Source organism: Serinus canaria, chromosome 2 (assembly GCF_022539315.1).
Source record: "Serinus canaria isolate serCan28SL12 chromosome 2, serCan2020, whole genome shotgun sequence".
NCBI classification, from domain to species: domain Eukaryota; kingdom Metazoa; phylum Chordata; class Aves; order Passeriformes; family Fringillidae; genus Serinus; species Serinus canaria.
This window is the reverse complement of record NC_066315.1, coordinates 81,040,454-81,055,718: the sequence shown is the minus strand read 5'-3', so window position 1 is coordinate 81,055,718 and position 15,265 is coordinate 81,040,454. Positions and strand designations below refer to the sequence as shown.

At 39.7% G+C, this 15,265-nt stretch overlaps 1 protein-coding gene across 3 annotated transcripts in view; it reads left to right on the top strand.

The window, feature by feature from the left end:
• The first annotated feature begins 8 nt into the window (after positions 1–8).
• The window catches only part of MTRR (5-methyltetrahydrofolate-homocysteine methyltransferase reductase), a 28,530-nt gene continuing 13,273 nt past the window's right edge, over positions 9–15,265 (top strand). The window contains exons 1-5 of one of the 3 annotated variants that reach the window (XM_050971552.1): positions 9–151; positions 928–1,061; positions 8,126–8,279; positions 11,412–11,529; positions 12,415–12,787. In XM_050971552.1, the coding sequence (XP_050827509.1) occupies positions 1,044–1,061; positions 8,126–8,279; positions 11,412–11,529; positions 12,415–12,787 (663 nt within the window). In that variant the 5' untranslated portion in view covers positions 9–151; positions 928–1,043. Of the gene's footprint in view, positions 205–924; positions 1,062–3,906; positions 4,071–8,125; positions 8,280–11,411; positions 11,530–12,414; positions 12,788–15,265 lie in introns of those variants that run through there. The other 2 variants (XM_018907181.3, XM_050971551.1) reach the window with 2 other exon arrangements.

Sequence of the window (15,265 nt, the reverse complement as noted above, 5' to 3'; positions counted from 1 at the left end):
CCGCCCCGGCCCTGCCTCCTCCCCGCGCTGCCACCGCCTCCGGCCCGGCGCAGCGCTGCCCGGGCAGTCACGGAACGGGAACGGAGGCTGGCATTGGCGCTTTGCTTAGAAGTGGGATTGGTGTCCGTGCGCACCGCGTCCTCCAGCGCAAGTACTGCCGGGCCCCGCTCGGGGGGCACTGGGGCCGGGCGGGCAGAGCGGAGGGTTTGTATTTGCTTTTATGTCTTGGCCCTACAGTGCTTCTGGGCAAATCGCAAGCTGTTGAAAAAGTGGCTTGGTAATGGCTTCGTGGTTCAAGGCACGGTCCCACAACCTGGGTTAAAGCCACAGAGGGGTGGGTGAAGCTCTTCTGGTGGCTGACAGAAAGAAGATGTTCTAAGTTTCAGAAGGGTGAAACTCCTTCATGTGTGTAGTTCAGGTTGAATGAGGATCTAAGGAATTTATCCACCTACTGATGACATAATTAACAGTGTGTGCACTGAAGTTTCTTGCTTTTTTTTCCCTGTCCGTGGCCGCGCAGCTCATATTTGACAGGGCAGCTCCGTGACGTGCGCGGTCGGGCCTTGCCGCGCTGCTGCGGCACTGCCGGGGCAGCGCGTGTGGTTGGTTCCACGGCATTCCTGCATGGATTGTCCTACACTCCTACAAGCCTTAGGGAGCTGCTGGACTCCCTGCTAATCTTGCGCGGACTGTTAGCTCAATGACTTTTCCAAGTATTGGATCAGGAGAGCTGTAGTTTGGAATTTCGTCCTTAGTTTCATGTTAAGCCCTGGTGTGTTCCTAGTTTAAACATTGTATTGTAATGTGTGGCTACCAGCACGACAACGTGTTAAAGGCTGCTAGTGTGGTAGTACTATTTAAGTTACAGGCATTCTTCAGAAAGCTCGATAGTTCAAGAATTACCTTTTTTCCCCATATTTATTCCAGTTGAACTTCTGTCATGCAAGTGGAAGTGGCGTAGCGTCTTTGAAGAGTGTATAGAGCAGCAGAGCAAGAGCAGTGTGGGCAGCGTGCTCGTCTGAGAGCAAGTGTGTTCCTGGTTTATGGTTGCTCATCTGCAGGTAGGCATGACTGAATTTTCTCTCTTCAAGGAAGCATCACTTGGCTGTCTGAGCACAAAGATCTTATGGTTGATGGCAGAGAGAAGACATGCTTGCAGGGTGAAACTCTTCAATTTGTGCAGTTTAGATCTAATCATGGTCAAAGGAGTTTATTGGTCTATTGTTGACAAAATTAACTTTTAGGGAATTAAATAAACTAGTCGGTTAATTGAATTATGCATTTAAGATGAATAGCAACAATGCAGTGCATATAATACTAAGCTCCAGGAAAATGTTAATAAATGGCACAAATATTTAAACAGCTTTCTGTATCTGATTCCAAGGAATTGTCTAATTGTGCTTTTTCCCATAGTCACAAGGATTCATTCACACTGTTGCATACACATGCAGTACCCTGTCTCAGGAGGTCTGCATGTGCATCTCCAGCATCATCGGCTCTTCTGGCTGTGTGGGTTCTCTTGTTTCCACATTCTGTCTGTCAGAGGTGTGGTTGCTCCAGATTTTTGTGTCTCTATGCAATCTACTGGTCCATTCACCAGTGAAAAAACCTCTCTCTAAGTTCACATATACGCACCGAAAATCTGTGTGGCTACTTTTTGCACCCTTTATTGTTGCTATACTAGCTGGGATAGAAAGCTCACAATGTCTTACAGGAATCCAGGCTGCTCTGCCTGACCTAGGCAGGGGTCTGTTAATATAGCACTATTAGGGCCACATCTGACCATGTCAAATCACATCTTGGCTGCTGTTTCTTCTGTTTCCCTGTCCTTTCCCCCTGCTGTTGCAAATTTTTGTGCTTCTCAAACATTAACAGTGTCCCAAGCTGACTCTTGTTCTAACAGACTTGTTGGTAATGCCTGGGCTAAAATGTTGGCAGCTTTTCTCCTCAGCTTTTCTTGTATAGACAGTTTCTGTGCTATGCTGTGGTCATTGTAGGATCTGATTATCTTTCTCCTTTTCTGAGGGATGAGGAAGAGTGTAGTAATGAAGCACTGCTTTGTCTTTTTGGGTTTTGTTCATTTGTGGTCGGGTGATGCCACCTGCTGACAACAGAGTTAGGTGGAAGCACAGCACATGACCAGGATGAATCTGTATTACTACAGGGAGCTGAGGGTATTTAAACAGTATTTATGCTATTTTGTATGAATCATTATAATTAGCTCATGTTTTTCATTTGGAAAAGGAAGGTGAAAAATCATTTTGAGGATTGTATGGTTGTATGCACCTTCTGTGCACACATGCACATAAAATGATTTATGTAAATGAATTTATTTAAAGGTAGCTGTTAAGGTCATTAGTTATAATTTTAGGTAATATATTTAATTAATTTCAAATGAAAACTAAAATGGAAAACATAGTAGAAGAAAATACAATGAAAATCTCAACATTTTCTAGTAATTATATTTTTCTTGAAATTCACATATGATACAGGCATTTTTAAGAACCTATCACTTAGTTTTGCTACTTCTGATGTATAATTATGCTTTTTAAAAAATCCTGTAGGAAAAACCTTCTGCAGTACAGTGGGGAGAAATATCCTGCCATATCTATGGAGTACAGTATTCTTATACAATTCAACTATGTTTGTTTTCCCCTGAGAAAAAGAGAAAAAAGAGATATCTCAAAATATGTAGCTACAGGTTTCCATAACTCAGTGTGTCTGGCTAGGACACTGAATGCTTTCTGTAGTTGAAACGTTGTGGAGCCAATAGATGAAGTACAGCAAACTTGGCCCACACATGGGAGAGGTACCTCGGACTGGGAGCTGAAAATTTCTCAGTACTAATTCTAGCTATTTGAGTTCTACTGCACCTCATAAGCAATGACAAAATAATTTGCAATATTCACTCTAAAGACATTTTGCTTATATCTCTTATTTACTGCTGCCTGAAGTTAAATTTGTGGTGTTCTCTGTGCCAAAATAATGGAAGAAAACTTCTTGCATTCAGATTTTCATGGGACGGGTGAATGGATAAGGATATGCATCTCATTCTTCCTGCTGCTTGCAAAGGATTTGGTGACACCACGACAGATTTCTCTAAGATTTTTTCTTACTTTTAGGTGAATAAAACCCAGAGAGTCAATTCTGTACTTCACAGAATCACAGAATAGTCTGCGTTGGAAGGGACACAGAAGTATCATCAAAGAAGTGTACATCACAGAAGTATCACCAACTCCAAAGTGAATGGCCAATATGGGAATCAAAACCAACACCTTGGAGTTATTAGCCTTGTGTTCTGAGCAACTGAGCTAACCTCAGGGTCAGGTTGCACTTGTGTAATGAGCTCCCTTTGAAATACAAGATTGAAGTCAGTGTTTGTGCTCCAAAATACGTAGTGGACAATAAAGTGTAAAGTCATTGCAGCAAAAAATACTGATTTCAGAAAAGAAACTGAGAATTAAAATTTTTTTTGTCAGGCTTTGTAGTTTGACTTCATCAGGTCTATGCTTTGTTTTGTTTTCAAAGACAGCTCAGAAAAGTGAACAAAGCAGTCACTAAATTGAAATAGAAAATATATAATAATATAATAAAAATAGTATGTATTTAATTTTAAAAGTTTTCAAGTTATATTGTTTACAAACTAAATTCTTGATATCAGAGATATTGTTACATTACTGGAGCATCAAGGCAGTACAACACATAAGACCGACACTGCACATCCTTTTGCAACCTGATTTTCAAAGCTTGCTTGTGAGAAATGGCTTCACTTCAGAGCAGATGCCTCATTTCCAAGTTAAATACTGATGCTGCTATCTTTATGTCTTTTTAATCTCATAAGCAAAGTAAAATCTTGCGTTTCTGCTTACATAAAATTCACTTTTTAAATTCTTTTTTCCCCTGCAGTTTCTCTAAAAAAAGATAGAATGTGCTGTGAGTCAAAAAGGAGGTTTTTGCTCCTCTATGCAACACAAAAGGGGCAGGCAAAAGCCATAGCTGAGGAAATATGGCAGCAAGCAGGTGCCCATGGACTTGAAGCTGATATGCACTGTATAAGTGAAATGGATAAGGTGAGATACTCCATGCTGTTTTGAACAATATGTATTGAAGCACTGAATTGCACTGAATTCTTCTTCACATGCTAGAGTGGTGGCTCTGGATGTCACGAAGGCTAGCAGATGCACCCACCTGAAAATCACCATCTAGTCTCAAATTCTTGTTCTTTGTGAATCAGTAATTTCAACCAATACTCACAGTTGCTTAACAGTCCTCTGCCAAAGATAAATCTTGTGATTTTTCTTATTAGAACTGTAAATTAATATGTCTTTATCTCTCTTCTAACAATGATTCAGTGACTTCTTGAAAACTTTTTATGTATGCAGTAGTGAAAAAATTCTGTATTTACAGGTCAGGTCTGCTGTTACTAGAAATGATGCTTTTTCTTCTTGGTTTTTCTTGGTTTTTGTGTGTTTGTTTGTTTGTTTTTGTGGGGCTTTTTGTTTGTTTGATTGTTTTTTTTTTTTCTTTTGTGGCATTGATGTTCTGTGTTGTGTTAACTGTGGGCTCCAGCATGTCCTGGAGCTTTTGTGGGTCTTCTTATGTTGCATAGCCTATGCACTTATTTCAATTCCCACAGGACTCACTTCAAGTTATGTTCTAGAACAAAATAAAATGCTTGGTTGGGGTAAGGAAGTGGCTTTTTATTACTTCACATCCAAGAGTAAGAATGTGAAAACTTAGTTCTGTAACTGAGAGCATTATGGACTGTAATTTCCTTCACAAAGTACTCTCAACTCTATGCCCTCAAACAAAAACATATAAAAACAAACAATCAAAACTTGATAGCCTGGTATTTCATATGAGATGAGGAGAGATGAGGAGAAAATAACATCTAAAATAGTTTTTTTCTTGCACTTGAAAATGTGAGACATTTTGAATGAATGTGCACTAAGTATGTAGCTGAGTGTTAGAAAGAGACTTTTATGCAGCCAGCAGGGAATGTGAAGATTCTCCTTATATTCTTGCATTTGACAGGTTTGGAGATTAGTTTCAGGAAAGTGATAGTCAGAACATTTCTAGCCCTGTTATTGGCCTGCCATTTAAATAAATGTATTTTGCCAAATTTGGCAAGACAATTCAGAGCTGCAAATTAATTATGAATTGAGAATCTGAGAATTAGACACTGAGAAAAAAAAAGAACTTCTGCAGCTTTGTAAGTCTTGTCACAGATAAGCTTCTGGTTTTTTTTCCCTACTTGCCAGTTAGAAAGTCTGTTTTTATGTAGCTTTTGGGTATTTTCAGACCTTGTGAAGGTCTGTGGATGGAATAGGTGGTTACAGAGCCAGTAATAGTAATTCTTGCCATTCAAAAGTGAATGGTCAAATACTGCTCAGGTCTCAGGAACACTGGCTGTTTCCAAGCAGTGTCTCACCTACAGTCCCAGGGGTGAGATAAGGTCATAAATCTTTAGTTGATTATGGTGATTACATTTTATGAAGACTGAAATGAAGTGGAAGTGAGGAGGAGTAAAAAATGGGAGGCTAAATGGAGATCATCTTGGGTCACAGTGTGTGTAGCCAGCCTTGGATGAATTATCTGAATAAGTACATTTGTCCTGATATGTATTATTCTGGATGAGACAAACCTGGCTGCTTGATCCCATCTTCTTCTTTCAGCAACCATGCACAGCTTGAGCTGGCTGCTCACTGCTCTTGTGTGGCATTGCTGTCCTCAGCTGAGGAGAATGTTTGAAGAAAATAGAAAGAGTGAGACAAACCTGAAATACAAAGGATATAGGAGGAAGTGGAAGGTAGAGTAAAAAACTTTGTGGTTGTGTCAGGTTCTTGCTGGTCTGGTAATGGAGCAAACCTCCCAGTAATTGACACAAATTATTGCAGAACCTGTTTTACCAAGTGTTTAGTTTTCAAAAGGTGTCCAAGTTTGCAGATGAAAATCTGCAGTGGAGTTAGCAATAACGTAGTCAGCTAATCATTCTTCTGTTCTAATACAGCACTTCATACTTCCTGAGCTTGTCTATTTTTTTGGTTTTTTTTAATGGAGCTCATTTTAGTGTATATTCTCTTGTGATACCAGTAGACCCTTACTTTCTTTACTTAGAGAATTTGCTTTTCTTTGTGAGTGTGGTAGTCACCTGTGGCAATGCACTGCAGAAGCTGTGGGTCTGTGTTATCAAATCAGCTATGGAAGTTTTGAAAATCTGAGTCCTTATTGCAACAGGACCCTTAAGGCCTTTTTTTGTACAACTTAGAGTTCAGTTTTGAAAGTCTCAGGATTTTGTGAGTACTTGGGGTTTGCCTGAACTTGTAAAAGACAAAAGCTGTGTTTGGAAGGTTCCTGGGCCACAGCTCATTGAAGTCTGTCAAAGTGCCCTGGGAATATTCTTGCATGTTTAGTCTGTTCACTTGTGCTTCTCTAGGCTTCTGCTGTAGGCCACTGTCAGAGGCAAGATATGTAGTAATTTAAGTTTACCATGCAACTGCTTTTAGCTTCTTCAGGAAAGATTTGGAAACATTGCTAAAAGCAAAACCCCTTTAGTGTGTTTCTGTGTATTCCTGGCCTTTTTGGGTTGTAGGTGTCAGGTAATTCTTTAGATGGCTTGACAAGATTTGAGTGATTTATGGAGGGAGGTTTTTGGAACATAACTTCTCAAAATCTGAAGTTTTGAATTGCAGTCTTGAAGCTGCTCTGGAAGCACCTCTTGCAATCTTTCTATTTTCTCATAGTCCTATTATTTTTATTAAACTTAGAGTGCTGGGAGATTATTTAAACTGCAGCCCACAGGGAGCAGTAGAAGGGGCTTAGGTAATTATAGCAAAAAGGAGGCTAAAGAATGCTCTAATAGTAGCCTATGTGAGCCAAACTGGACAACAGGAGGCCAAATCCATTGAGTGCTGCCCTATAAATTCAGATTTGACACTGGTGGAGAAGTTCTGCATGGAAAAAGCTGCCCAGAAAAGGGAAATCTCTGCCCTTAGAAGTTTTCAAAATTCAGCCACTTATAGCTGATTGAGTGCAGCACTGTTTGTCATACTTGGGGCATGGGGTGGGACTAGGTGGTCTACAGAGGTCACTCCCAAGCACTGGACTGGAGCTGTCTTTCACAGAGGTCACCACCCATAGGGGTGCTGCAGAAGCCATTTGTGTGGATGACCTGACTGAGCACATTGGCACAGTGCTGCAGCCTGCTAAAGATGGGATAGTCAAAGATTCAGAGGGCTTTTTACTTCAGAAGTTATTAATGGTTGCATGAGATCCAAATTTATGGAACTGACATGCAGTTCTTGTCAGCCTGATATAATGGGAGTAGCCCCATGAAACTCTGGGAAATGTGGGAGACCAATATGAGCAAAGGAGAGACAAGTGAATTGGGGGAAGGGTGAATGGGCCAAAATTAATCAGACTGTAGAGCACGGTGTCTGATTATCACTGTTCAGAGCTACCTCAATTCTTCCAAATGGACTGGGGGGTTTTTTGGGTGTGATCATCTCAAAAATCTTTTCCAACCTAGTTAATTCTGGGATACTGTGATTCTGTAACATGGAAGTTATCAGACAGGACCAAATGATACTTAATGGACCTTAGAAATGCTCCCTTAAGTTTGTATAGCCCCACCCCACTTATCTGTGTGAAATCATGAGGGTTATGGCTGTGTGACTGTGATCATATGTTCAAAAATAGTTTTTTCCACTTGACAAACAAAATACTGTAAGAACTGAGTGTTTAAGCTGTCTGTCTGAGTGCAGTTGTGAATTATTCTTCATGTATGTACTAGCTCAAAATGCTGCCCTTGGTCATCTGTATATGGGATCATAGGATATTTCACGTTGGAAGAAGCTTTATGATGTCATCTTGCAGCAAGGTCAGTTGAGGTCAGAGCAGGTTCTTCAGGGCTTTATAAAATCTGGTCTTGAAAACTCCAAATATGATCATAAGTTGCATCCCCAAAATTGTGTTTAATTACTTGAAAGACTTTCTGTGGCTTAATATAGGTAAAATGTGATTAAATGTGTACACTTGGGAAGAAGAAAGGTGGGAGACAGAGTATCTAATGCCACAATTATGTATCAATGGCACCTTGTAACTTAACTTGTTCTATTGCTTGTAGTATAACCTGGAAACTGAAAAGGATCCTGTAGTTATTGTTATTTCCACTACTGGGACAGGAGACCCACCAGACACTGCCCGCAAGTTTGTGAAGAAAATTCAAGACAAGACCTTGCCTCCTGATCATTTTGCACATCTCCAGTATGGATTGCTAGGTGACTTAATGTTTTCTATATTATTGCAGAACTTGTCTGTCAGTGAATAATTTTTATATTTCTTTTATTTCTGAATAGGTGGTTTGGGCTTTTTTAAGTGCCTATAAAACGTATAACATTATAAAATATTTGTTTTTATAAACAGCAGTTTTATATAATGTCCTCTATGAACAATAAAGGAAAAACATCACAAAATTATATGAATGTAAGTTACCAATGTAATTTTTTATAGCTTAATTTTCTCTCTGCATAAAAAACTATATGCTATAAGCTGCTATAGTAGCTATCTATTACTGTCTGTAACTGTTTGAAGTTTAAATTTCATGTCAAGTCTCTACAGAGATTATTAAATTAGATTAGTTTACTTGACTGTGTGAGTCATTGGGCATTTTTCTCTACAGAGGGAAAGGCAGTATAAAATGTTCTTAAAAGTAAAAACCTTAAATCTTCCCATCCCTTTAAATTTGCAATAATACTTAAGTTTTGAATGTTGTACTCATCAAGAGAATGAATGTACCTTTGGCTTAAAGATGGATGAGCAAAATACAGATTTGGCAAAATGCAGGATGTATCTTGAGCTGACGGTAAAGTTAGTTTGTTGAGTTTTTAAATTTCATTTGTAAACAAACTCCAAAAATGTCTATTTAAACCTAGGTTATTTTTGATAGATGGGAGTGAACTTAATTTGATAGATGGGAGTGAGGAAACTTCTAAGTTTCTAATAAGGAAGGGACCCATTAGAAGGCAGTTTCTACTGGATATATAATGTGGAAGTCTGAACTATATGCATCCTAATCATGTAACATTTCGAGAAGTTATTATGCTATTGCCTAGTTATATATAACAGTTTGTGAAATGGGCAGGTTTTTCACAGCTGACTGCATGCATATGTGTATGTGTAAAGATAAGTATTATATTAACCCTGAATTTTATTATGGCAGGCATTATTATGGTGTCTAAATTACAATTTGATTCAACTTTAACAAGTTATCAGTCTTAAAATACATTAATGGTTTCCATCTAAATTGGTCCAGTTAAATGTTTGCTCCAAGTACTGTACTTGAGAGAAAGCAAAAGTCCTCTTAAAAGGAAAAAAAAAAAAAGCTGTTCAAAGGAGAGGGGAATGCTCCATTATTAGTTGGCATCATGGTTTAACCACAGCCAGAAACCAAGCCCCACCAAGCTGCTCTCTCCCTCCCCCAAGCCTTTCCTGGTGGGATGGAGGAGTGAATAGGAAGGGTAAAGGGTACACTCCTGGGTTGAGATAATGACAGTTTAATAGGGAAGGCAAAAACCATGAATACAATTAAAGCAAAACAAGGAATTCATTCACCCTTCCCCATGGGCAGGCAAGTGTTTCAGCCATCTCCAGCAAAGCAGAGCTCGATCACAGTGTAGCAGTGAATTAAATGTCATCACTGCATACATCCTCCTCTTGCCTCTTCTGTGCCCACCTTTATGTGCTGACCATGATGCCATGTGGCGTGGGATGTCCCTTTGGTCATTCTGTTGGGGTCATCTGTTCCAGCTGTGTCCACTTTGTGCACCCCCACCCCCCTCACTGGTGGGGAGAGGGCAGGGAAGGGGAGAGGCCTTGGCTGTAAGTGCTGCTCAGCAATACCAAACATCCCTGAAGTATCAACACTGTTTCCAGCACAAATCCAAAATACAGCCCCATACTAACTATGATGAAGAAAATTGGCACTATTCCAACAAAAACCAGCACAAGTGGAAATAATCAAGATCTAGTGGTTTGAAATTGCACACAAGAAAGGGTCAGGCTGTGAAAAATTATGATAGCAATAGTGAACCAGGGGTGTGGATTACTTAGAAAATTTGTGAAGATGGACCTAAAACCAGTGGTCTTTAGGATTGCTGGACAAGCATCTCTAAAGGATGATTGATCATTTTTGTGGGGTGGGTCAGTGATTTGGCTGACCTCTTGAAATCTTGGATCTTCCATGGACATAACCTCCTGAGTGCACTGACTGTTCAACTGGTAATGAGGAGGATCTTCATCTAAAACAGCTTCACAGCCATTAAGGAGCAGAAAACTCAGTGCAGGTGAAACAAGATCTGCAAAGAAATCTTTCATTCCTGCAGAGGAAGTTGCTGGACTATAGTCCCTCATGCAGATGTTTCAGCTTTCTTCTTGTTTAAAATCACTGCTATGTTTGATCCTTTCTTTCCCTCCAAGTTTTTAATGTTACCTAATTTCTTTTAATACTGTCTCATGTTGTTGACATTATTAACAACTTAATCCTGAAAGATCATTTATTTTGGTAATTCACATGTAGTTTGTCAGTTTTCAGTTCCTTTTTCCTGTTAGAGGAATTTTGTATATTATAAAGTCCTCAAACTAAAGCAGTATTCTTCTGATGTGTGAAATATTGAAAGCAAAGTGTTTTCAGAGTATTTCTCTGTCTTACATTTGGGAAGGAGGGAGACAGTTTTTTAGACCCATTTTGGGACAAACACAATTTTGTTTGAAATTAATATACATGTATGTATATTTCAGTATAGCATCTGAATAATGTACTTACATATGCCAGTGTTTAGGTATATATAGATATTATAATTGTATTTATCATAGAAGGACTTTGTTGGACGGGGCCTTTAAGATCATCCAGTTCCAGCCCCCTGCTATGGGCAGGGACACCTTCCACTAGACCAGCTTGCTTAAAGTCCCATCCAACATGACCTTCCAGGGAACATGAACAGTTCCGGGGATGAGGCATCCACAACATCTTTGGGCAACTTGTGCCAGTGCTTCACCACCTTCACAGTAAAGACTTTCTTGCTGTCCTCCAATCTAAACCTACTCTCACTTCAAAGCCATTCCTCTGTGTCCTGTCACCAAATGTCCTTGTAAAAATCCCCCGTGTCTTTCTTGCAGGCTCTCTTCAGGTACTGTAAGGCCACAGTTAGGTCACTCCAAAGCCTTCTCTTTTCAAGGCTGAACAAACCCAATTATGTTGGCCTTTTCTCCCTGTCGTCATCTTGGTGCCCTCTTGTGGACTTGTTTCAACATACTTGATTCTTCTGTTTGCCCGCAAGAAAAGTCTGTCCTGACTTTATGTAGCCTGGGAGGCTGCCTGGTTGACACAATTCCTCTTTCCTTGAATTTGCTAGGTCTGGGAGATTCAGAGTACATGTTCTTTTGTAATGGTGGAAGGACAGTAGACCGACGACTTCAAGAACTTGGTGCCCAGCGCTTCTATGACACAGGATTAGCAGATGACTCTGTAGGGTAAGAGCTGAATGGGTTTGGATTTTATTTCTTCATGATGCAGTATTTGTGTAGGCATTTGGCTAAATGTTCTGAACCCTTTGAAGTCCATCAAAGCTGGATACTCAGCACCTCATAGAAATGAGTTCTGCCTGAGCACAGTATGCCTTTTCATTCTCAATAGCCATTAAGTAAAATTCCCTTTTTAAAGTGTAATTCCTGGAAAATTAGTATTATTTAGCAGTTCTAGAAATTAAATAAGTCCGAGAGGGGTTTGAAAATGTAATTTCCTTTTTTTTTTTTTTTTCCTGTTTTGGGGATGGGCAGAGGATCACTTTAGAGTAATTATGTAAGAAGATTTCTCTCTTTGCTGTAGAGGAATTATGTAAGAAAACAACTGCCTGTTCTGCTATTCTTTCTGGCCGGTAGGCTGCAGTCTTGGCTTAGTTATTTTGAACTGCTGCTTTTATTGGTTCTGTGCAAGGTTGTTGAACACAAACATTGTCATAACCATAAAACTTATCTCTTGTGTTCTGAAATAATAAAAATGGGCCATTCATGTAAGCTATTGATGTTGCTGTTGCACAATGAAAAGTTGCATATTCTGCTGCCATTCCTTCAACTTTCTGTCATAAAGTTCAGCGTATGAAAATAAAAATAGAAACTGATAGAAGAGCAAGGCTGTTACACATTTTAGACTATGTAAATTTACATAGTGGTAACAACTAAATATTTTTTTTTTTTTTTACAAAGAAGTAATCTTGATAACAGCTGCAGATATATATTAGAAATTGAAAGTGAATTGTGTTTTTGCTATTGTGGTCTTTCATAATCTGTAAATTACCAGTCCAGGAAGTCACAATAATTCATCCATGCATTTCTTCTTTTTTTCCCCTCCATTCCCAGTTTGGAATTAGTGGTTGATCCTTGGATTGATGGACTTTGGCTTGCCCTCAAGGAAGCATTACAATTGCAGAAAGAGAAAGAAGACATGAACAATGCTGTCAATGCTGTTTCCAGCTCTCTCTCTACAGCTCCACATGCTGTGCATGAGCTAAAGCTAAGCTCTGAAGTACAGAACTTGAAGCTAGAAGATGAGGGAGCAAGAGGTTCTGATATTCTGTCACAGAAACTGGATGACATCAATCTTGTGGCTCCAGCTAGAGACACCGAACCTTCACTTGTTCATTCTGTCCCTCCTCTCTCTCAGTCTGCTCTTAATATTCCTGCCCTGCCACCAGAATATATAGAGGTGGAGTTTCAGGACATCCAGGGCGAGGTAAGGACTTCTCTTTGAGTGATGAAAGCCTCTAGCTCTTGTAGGAGTTTAAGTGTATACTCCTGCATGAGGCTCAAAAGAGCAAGTGAATGCTTACATAAAGGAGATATGCCCCCAAATGCAGAGGAACTTTTGAATTTTAAGTAAAAAGTCCATTTATATTGAATGTCGGTGCCACCATATGGGTTATGGACACTTATGTCAAGATCAAATTCAGCTAAATAGTAAGTTGGTATTGCACTGTCAGGAAGGCAAGAATTCAAATACTCTGTGGCTTATAATAGTGAAAACATCTTGCTGTAGTGAGTACAGTAAAGTTTCTGTTTAAATTTTTTGTCTTTTCCGAATGCACTAAGAGGCTGTAAAATTGCTCAAAATCTTGCTGCATACGTAGTAATGGAGAGACTTGTCATTGTGAAAACATGATCATTATTTTACTGAGGGAAATAAAAGATGAATTGTAGTCAAAGCCGGTAAAAGATGAACTGTAGATCAAAAGCCAGTATGCTTTTCCTGTTGAAGCCACATTGAACAAACACCTGCTGTACTAAGAGAAGAATTATCATGTTGGCAGGAGTGACTCACCTTTTCTGGTTGCCTGCAGTGGGCAGATGTTTCAGTTATCCATGCAAGGAAGCAGTGAAGCCTGGCTGCTTTTTAAATGACAGGGAGCCAGGAGCTGAGTGTGGTAACAAATCCAGCTTTGCTACCCAGTACCCAAGCAATTCAAAGCAGGAGGTGGCAGCCCGGATCAGCCAAGAGTGCAGATCATCAGGCAAGTTTGTAGGAATCTTGGCCTGAGCCAAGAAACTGGTCTCAAGATCTAGGCCTGGATCAACAGGATCTGTGTCCAGTCATGGGCATGGTTTGTGGTTCAGCTGCTGACCATTGCTGCTGTGATGTAGCTGTGGCCAGGGCTGAAGAACCAGTACTGAGGTGAGGTGGGGGTTCTGGGCCCAGTCCTCTGGTGTGTGTCTACTCATGATCATGGAAGCCCTTTAGTACCCTCGGACTCTGACACTCTCTCTGTTGTGGCTTTTAATGGAAATGCTGAGAGAATCATTTAGTCTGGCTAATATAGTTATGGAAGAGTGTATGGATTTAAACACTGGATAATTTTGCTTTTCTTTTAAGCCTTGTATTGCTGGTTTTGCTGGGGTTGTTGAATTTAATAATCCAAATTCTTCGGGTTTACGATTTAGAGGTGCTCTTCCAATAGTTGGGTTGAATGTGGTGCTACAGTCCTTAAAAGAGCCCGTTTTCTTAAAGTCAGCATATATTCAGGCTCGTCTTTGAAATAGTTTGTCAGGTTCTAATGCTGATGCCCTTTCTGTATGTAAAAAAAAGTTAATTTTGCTTTGGAACAGCAAATGGAAAAAGCTGCATCTGCTAATCTGGAACTCAGTGACAGATTAAAGATTATAGTCCAGATTTCATATATAAAACAGGGTGATCATCTTGAGCCCTGGAAAGAATCAAATGCATGTTTGTAGGTTTTTTTCCTTTGGAACTATTTTTGACATAATTGGTTAGACCTTGTTAACAAGTAGGTTCTATGTAGGGTCATGTTTGGTTTTGCAGGTCTCACACAATTCATGTGCTGTTTTGGTATCTCACATTGCAACAGCAGCTATGGATATTTTTTGCCAAGCAGAGCTGAAGTTCGTGTGTTTTGAAATTCATCAAGGTGAGATTTGGATATTTCCAAACAGAGACTTCCTGCCATTTGAAGAAGGCCTGGTACCTGATCTCTCCAGTTACTTAAATGATCTTGCCTTGGGCTGTTGAGTCTCAGGGTTAAATTACCAAGTTGCTGCATTCTGATAGCAGAGCAGAATAGTGAGTTGGTCTAAAGCATTTCTGGGAAGTGTAAGATAATACAATTTAGCTTAAATCTTGATTTCATTATGCCTTGAATTTGACATGGAGGGAATACAAATGTAGACAGTTACAACAGTCCAGCTGATGCACAATGACTTGATATGGCCCAAGCTATTAATCACCATGTCAAAATCCTAAGAAAACAAAGAAACTTCCAACTGTTGGCCTCAAGTGATGCTCTTGTCTCCTTTTTTAAATAGGAGATCTTCAGATTAACAAATAGTCTCCTGTTGGTAGGAAGATTCCTTTACATTTGGCAGAGTATTGTTAAAGGCATTTGGTATCTGTCCTGCCTCTTTTTATTTTTGTCTGCATTGATCTCAAATGGAACTTGCTGACTATTGTGATGGAGAACTGAGGGCTGTATTCTGATCTTCAAGTGGCAGCCTTTGACATATGTGGTCTGGAATTATTCTTGGTGCCCATTTGCCATACTTGGGGCACATTCTTACCTGTGTAGAAATGTTGTGTTATAACATGGTGCTGTCTTGTAGAGTGGGTTTTGCTCATTAGCTCTAATTTAAAAATCCTTTTATAAGTTGCCTGTAATAGTAGACCCCAAATGGACCACAAATCCTTAAGCTGTAAACCTGCAAT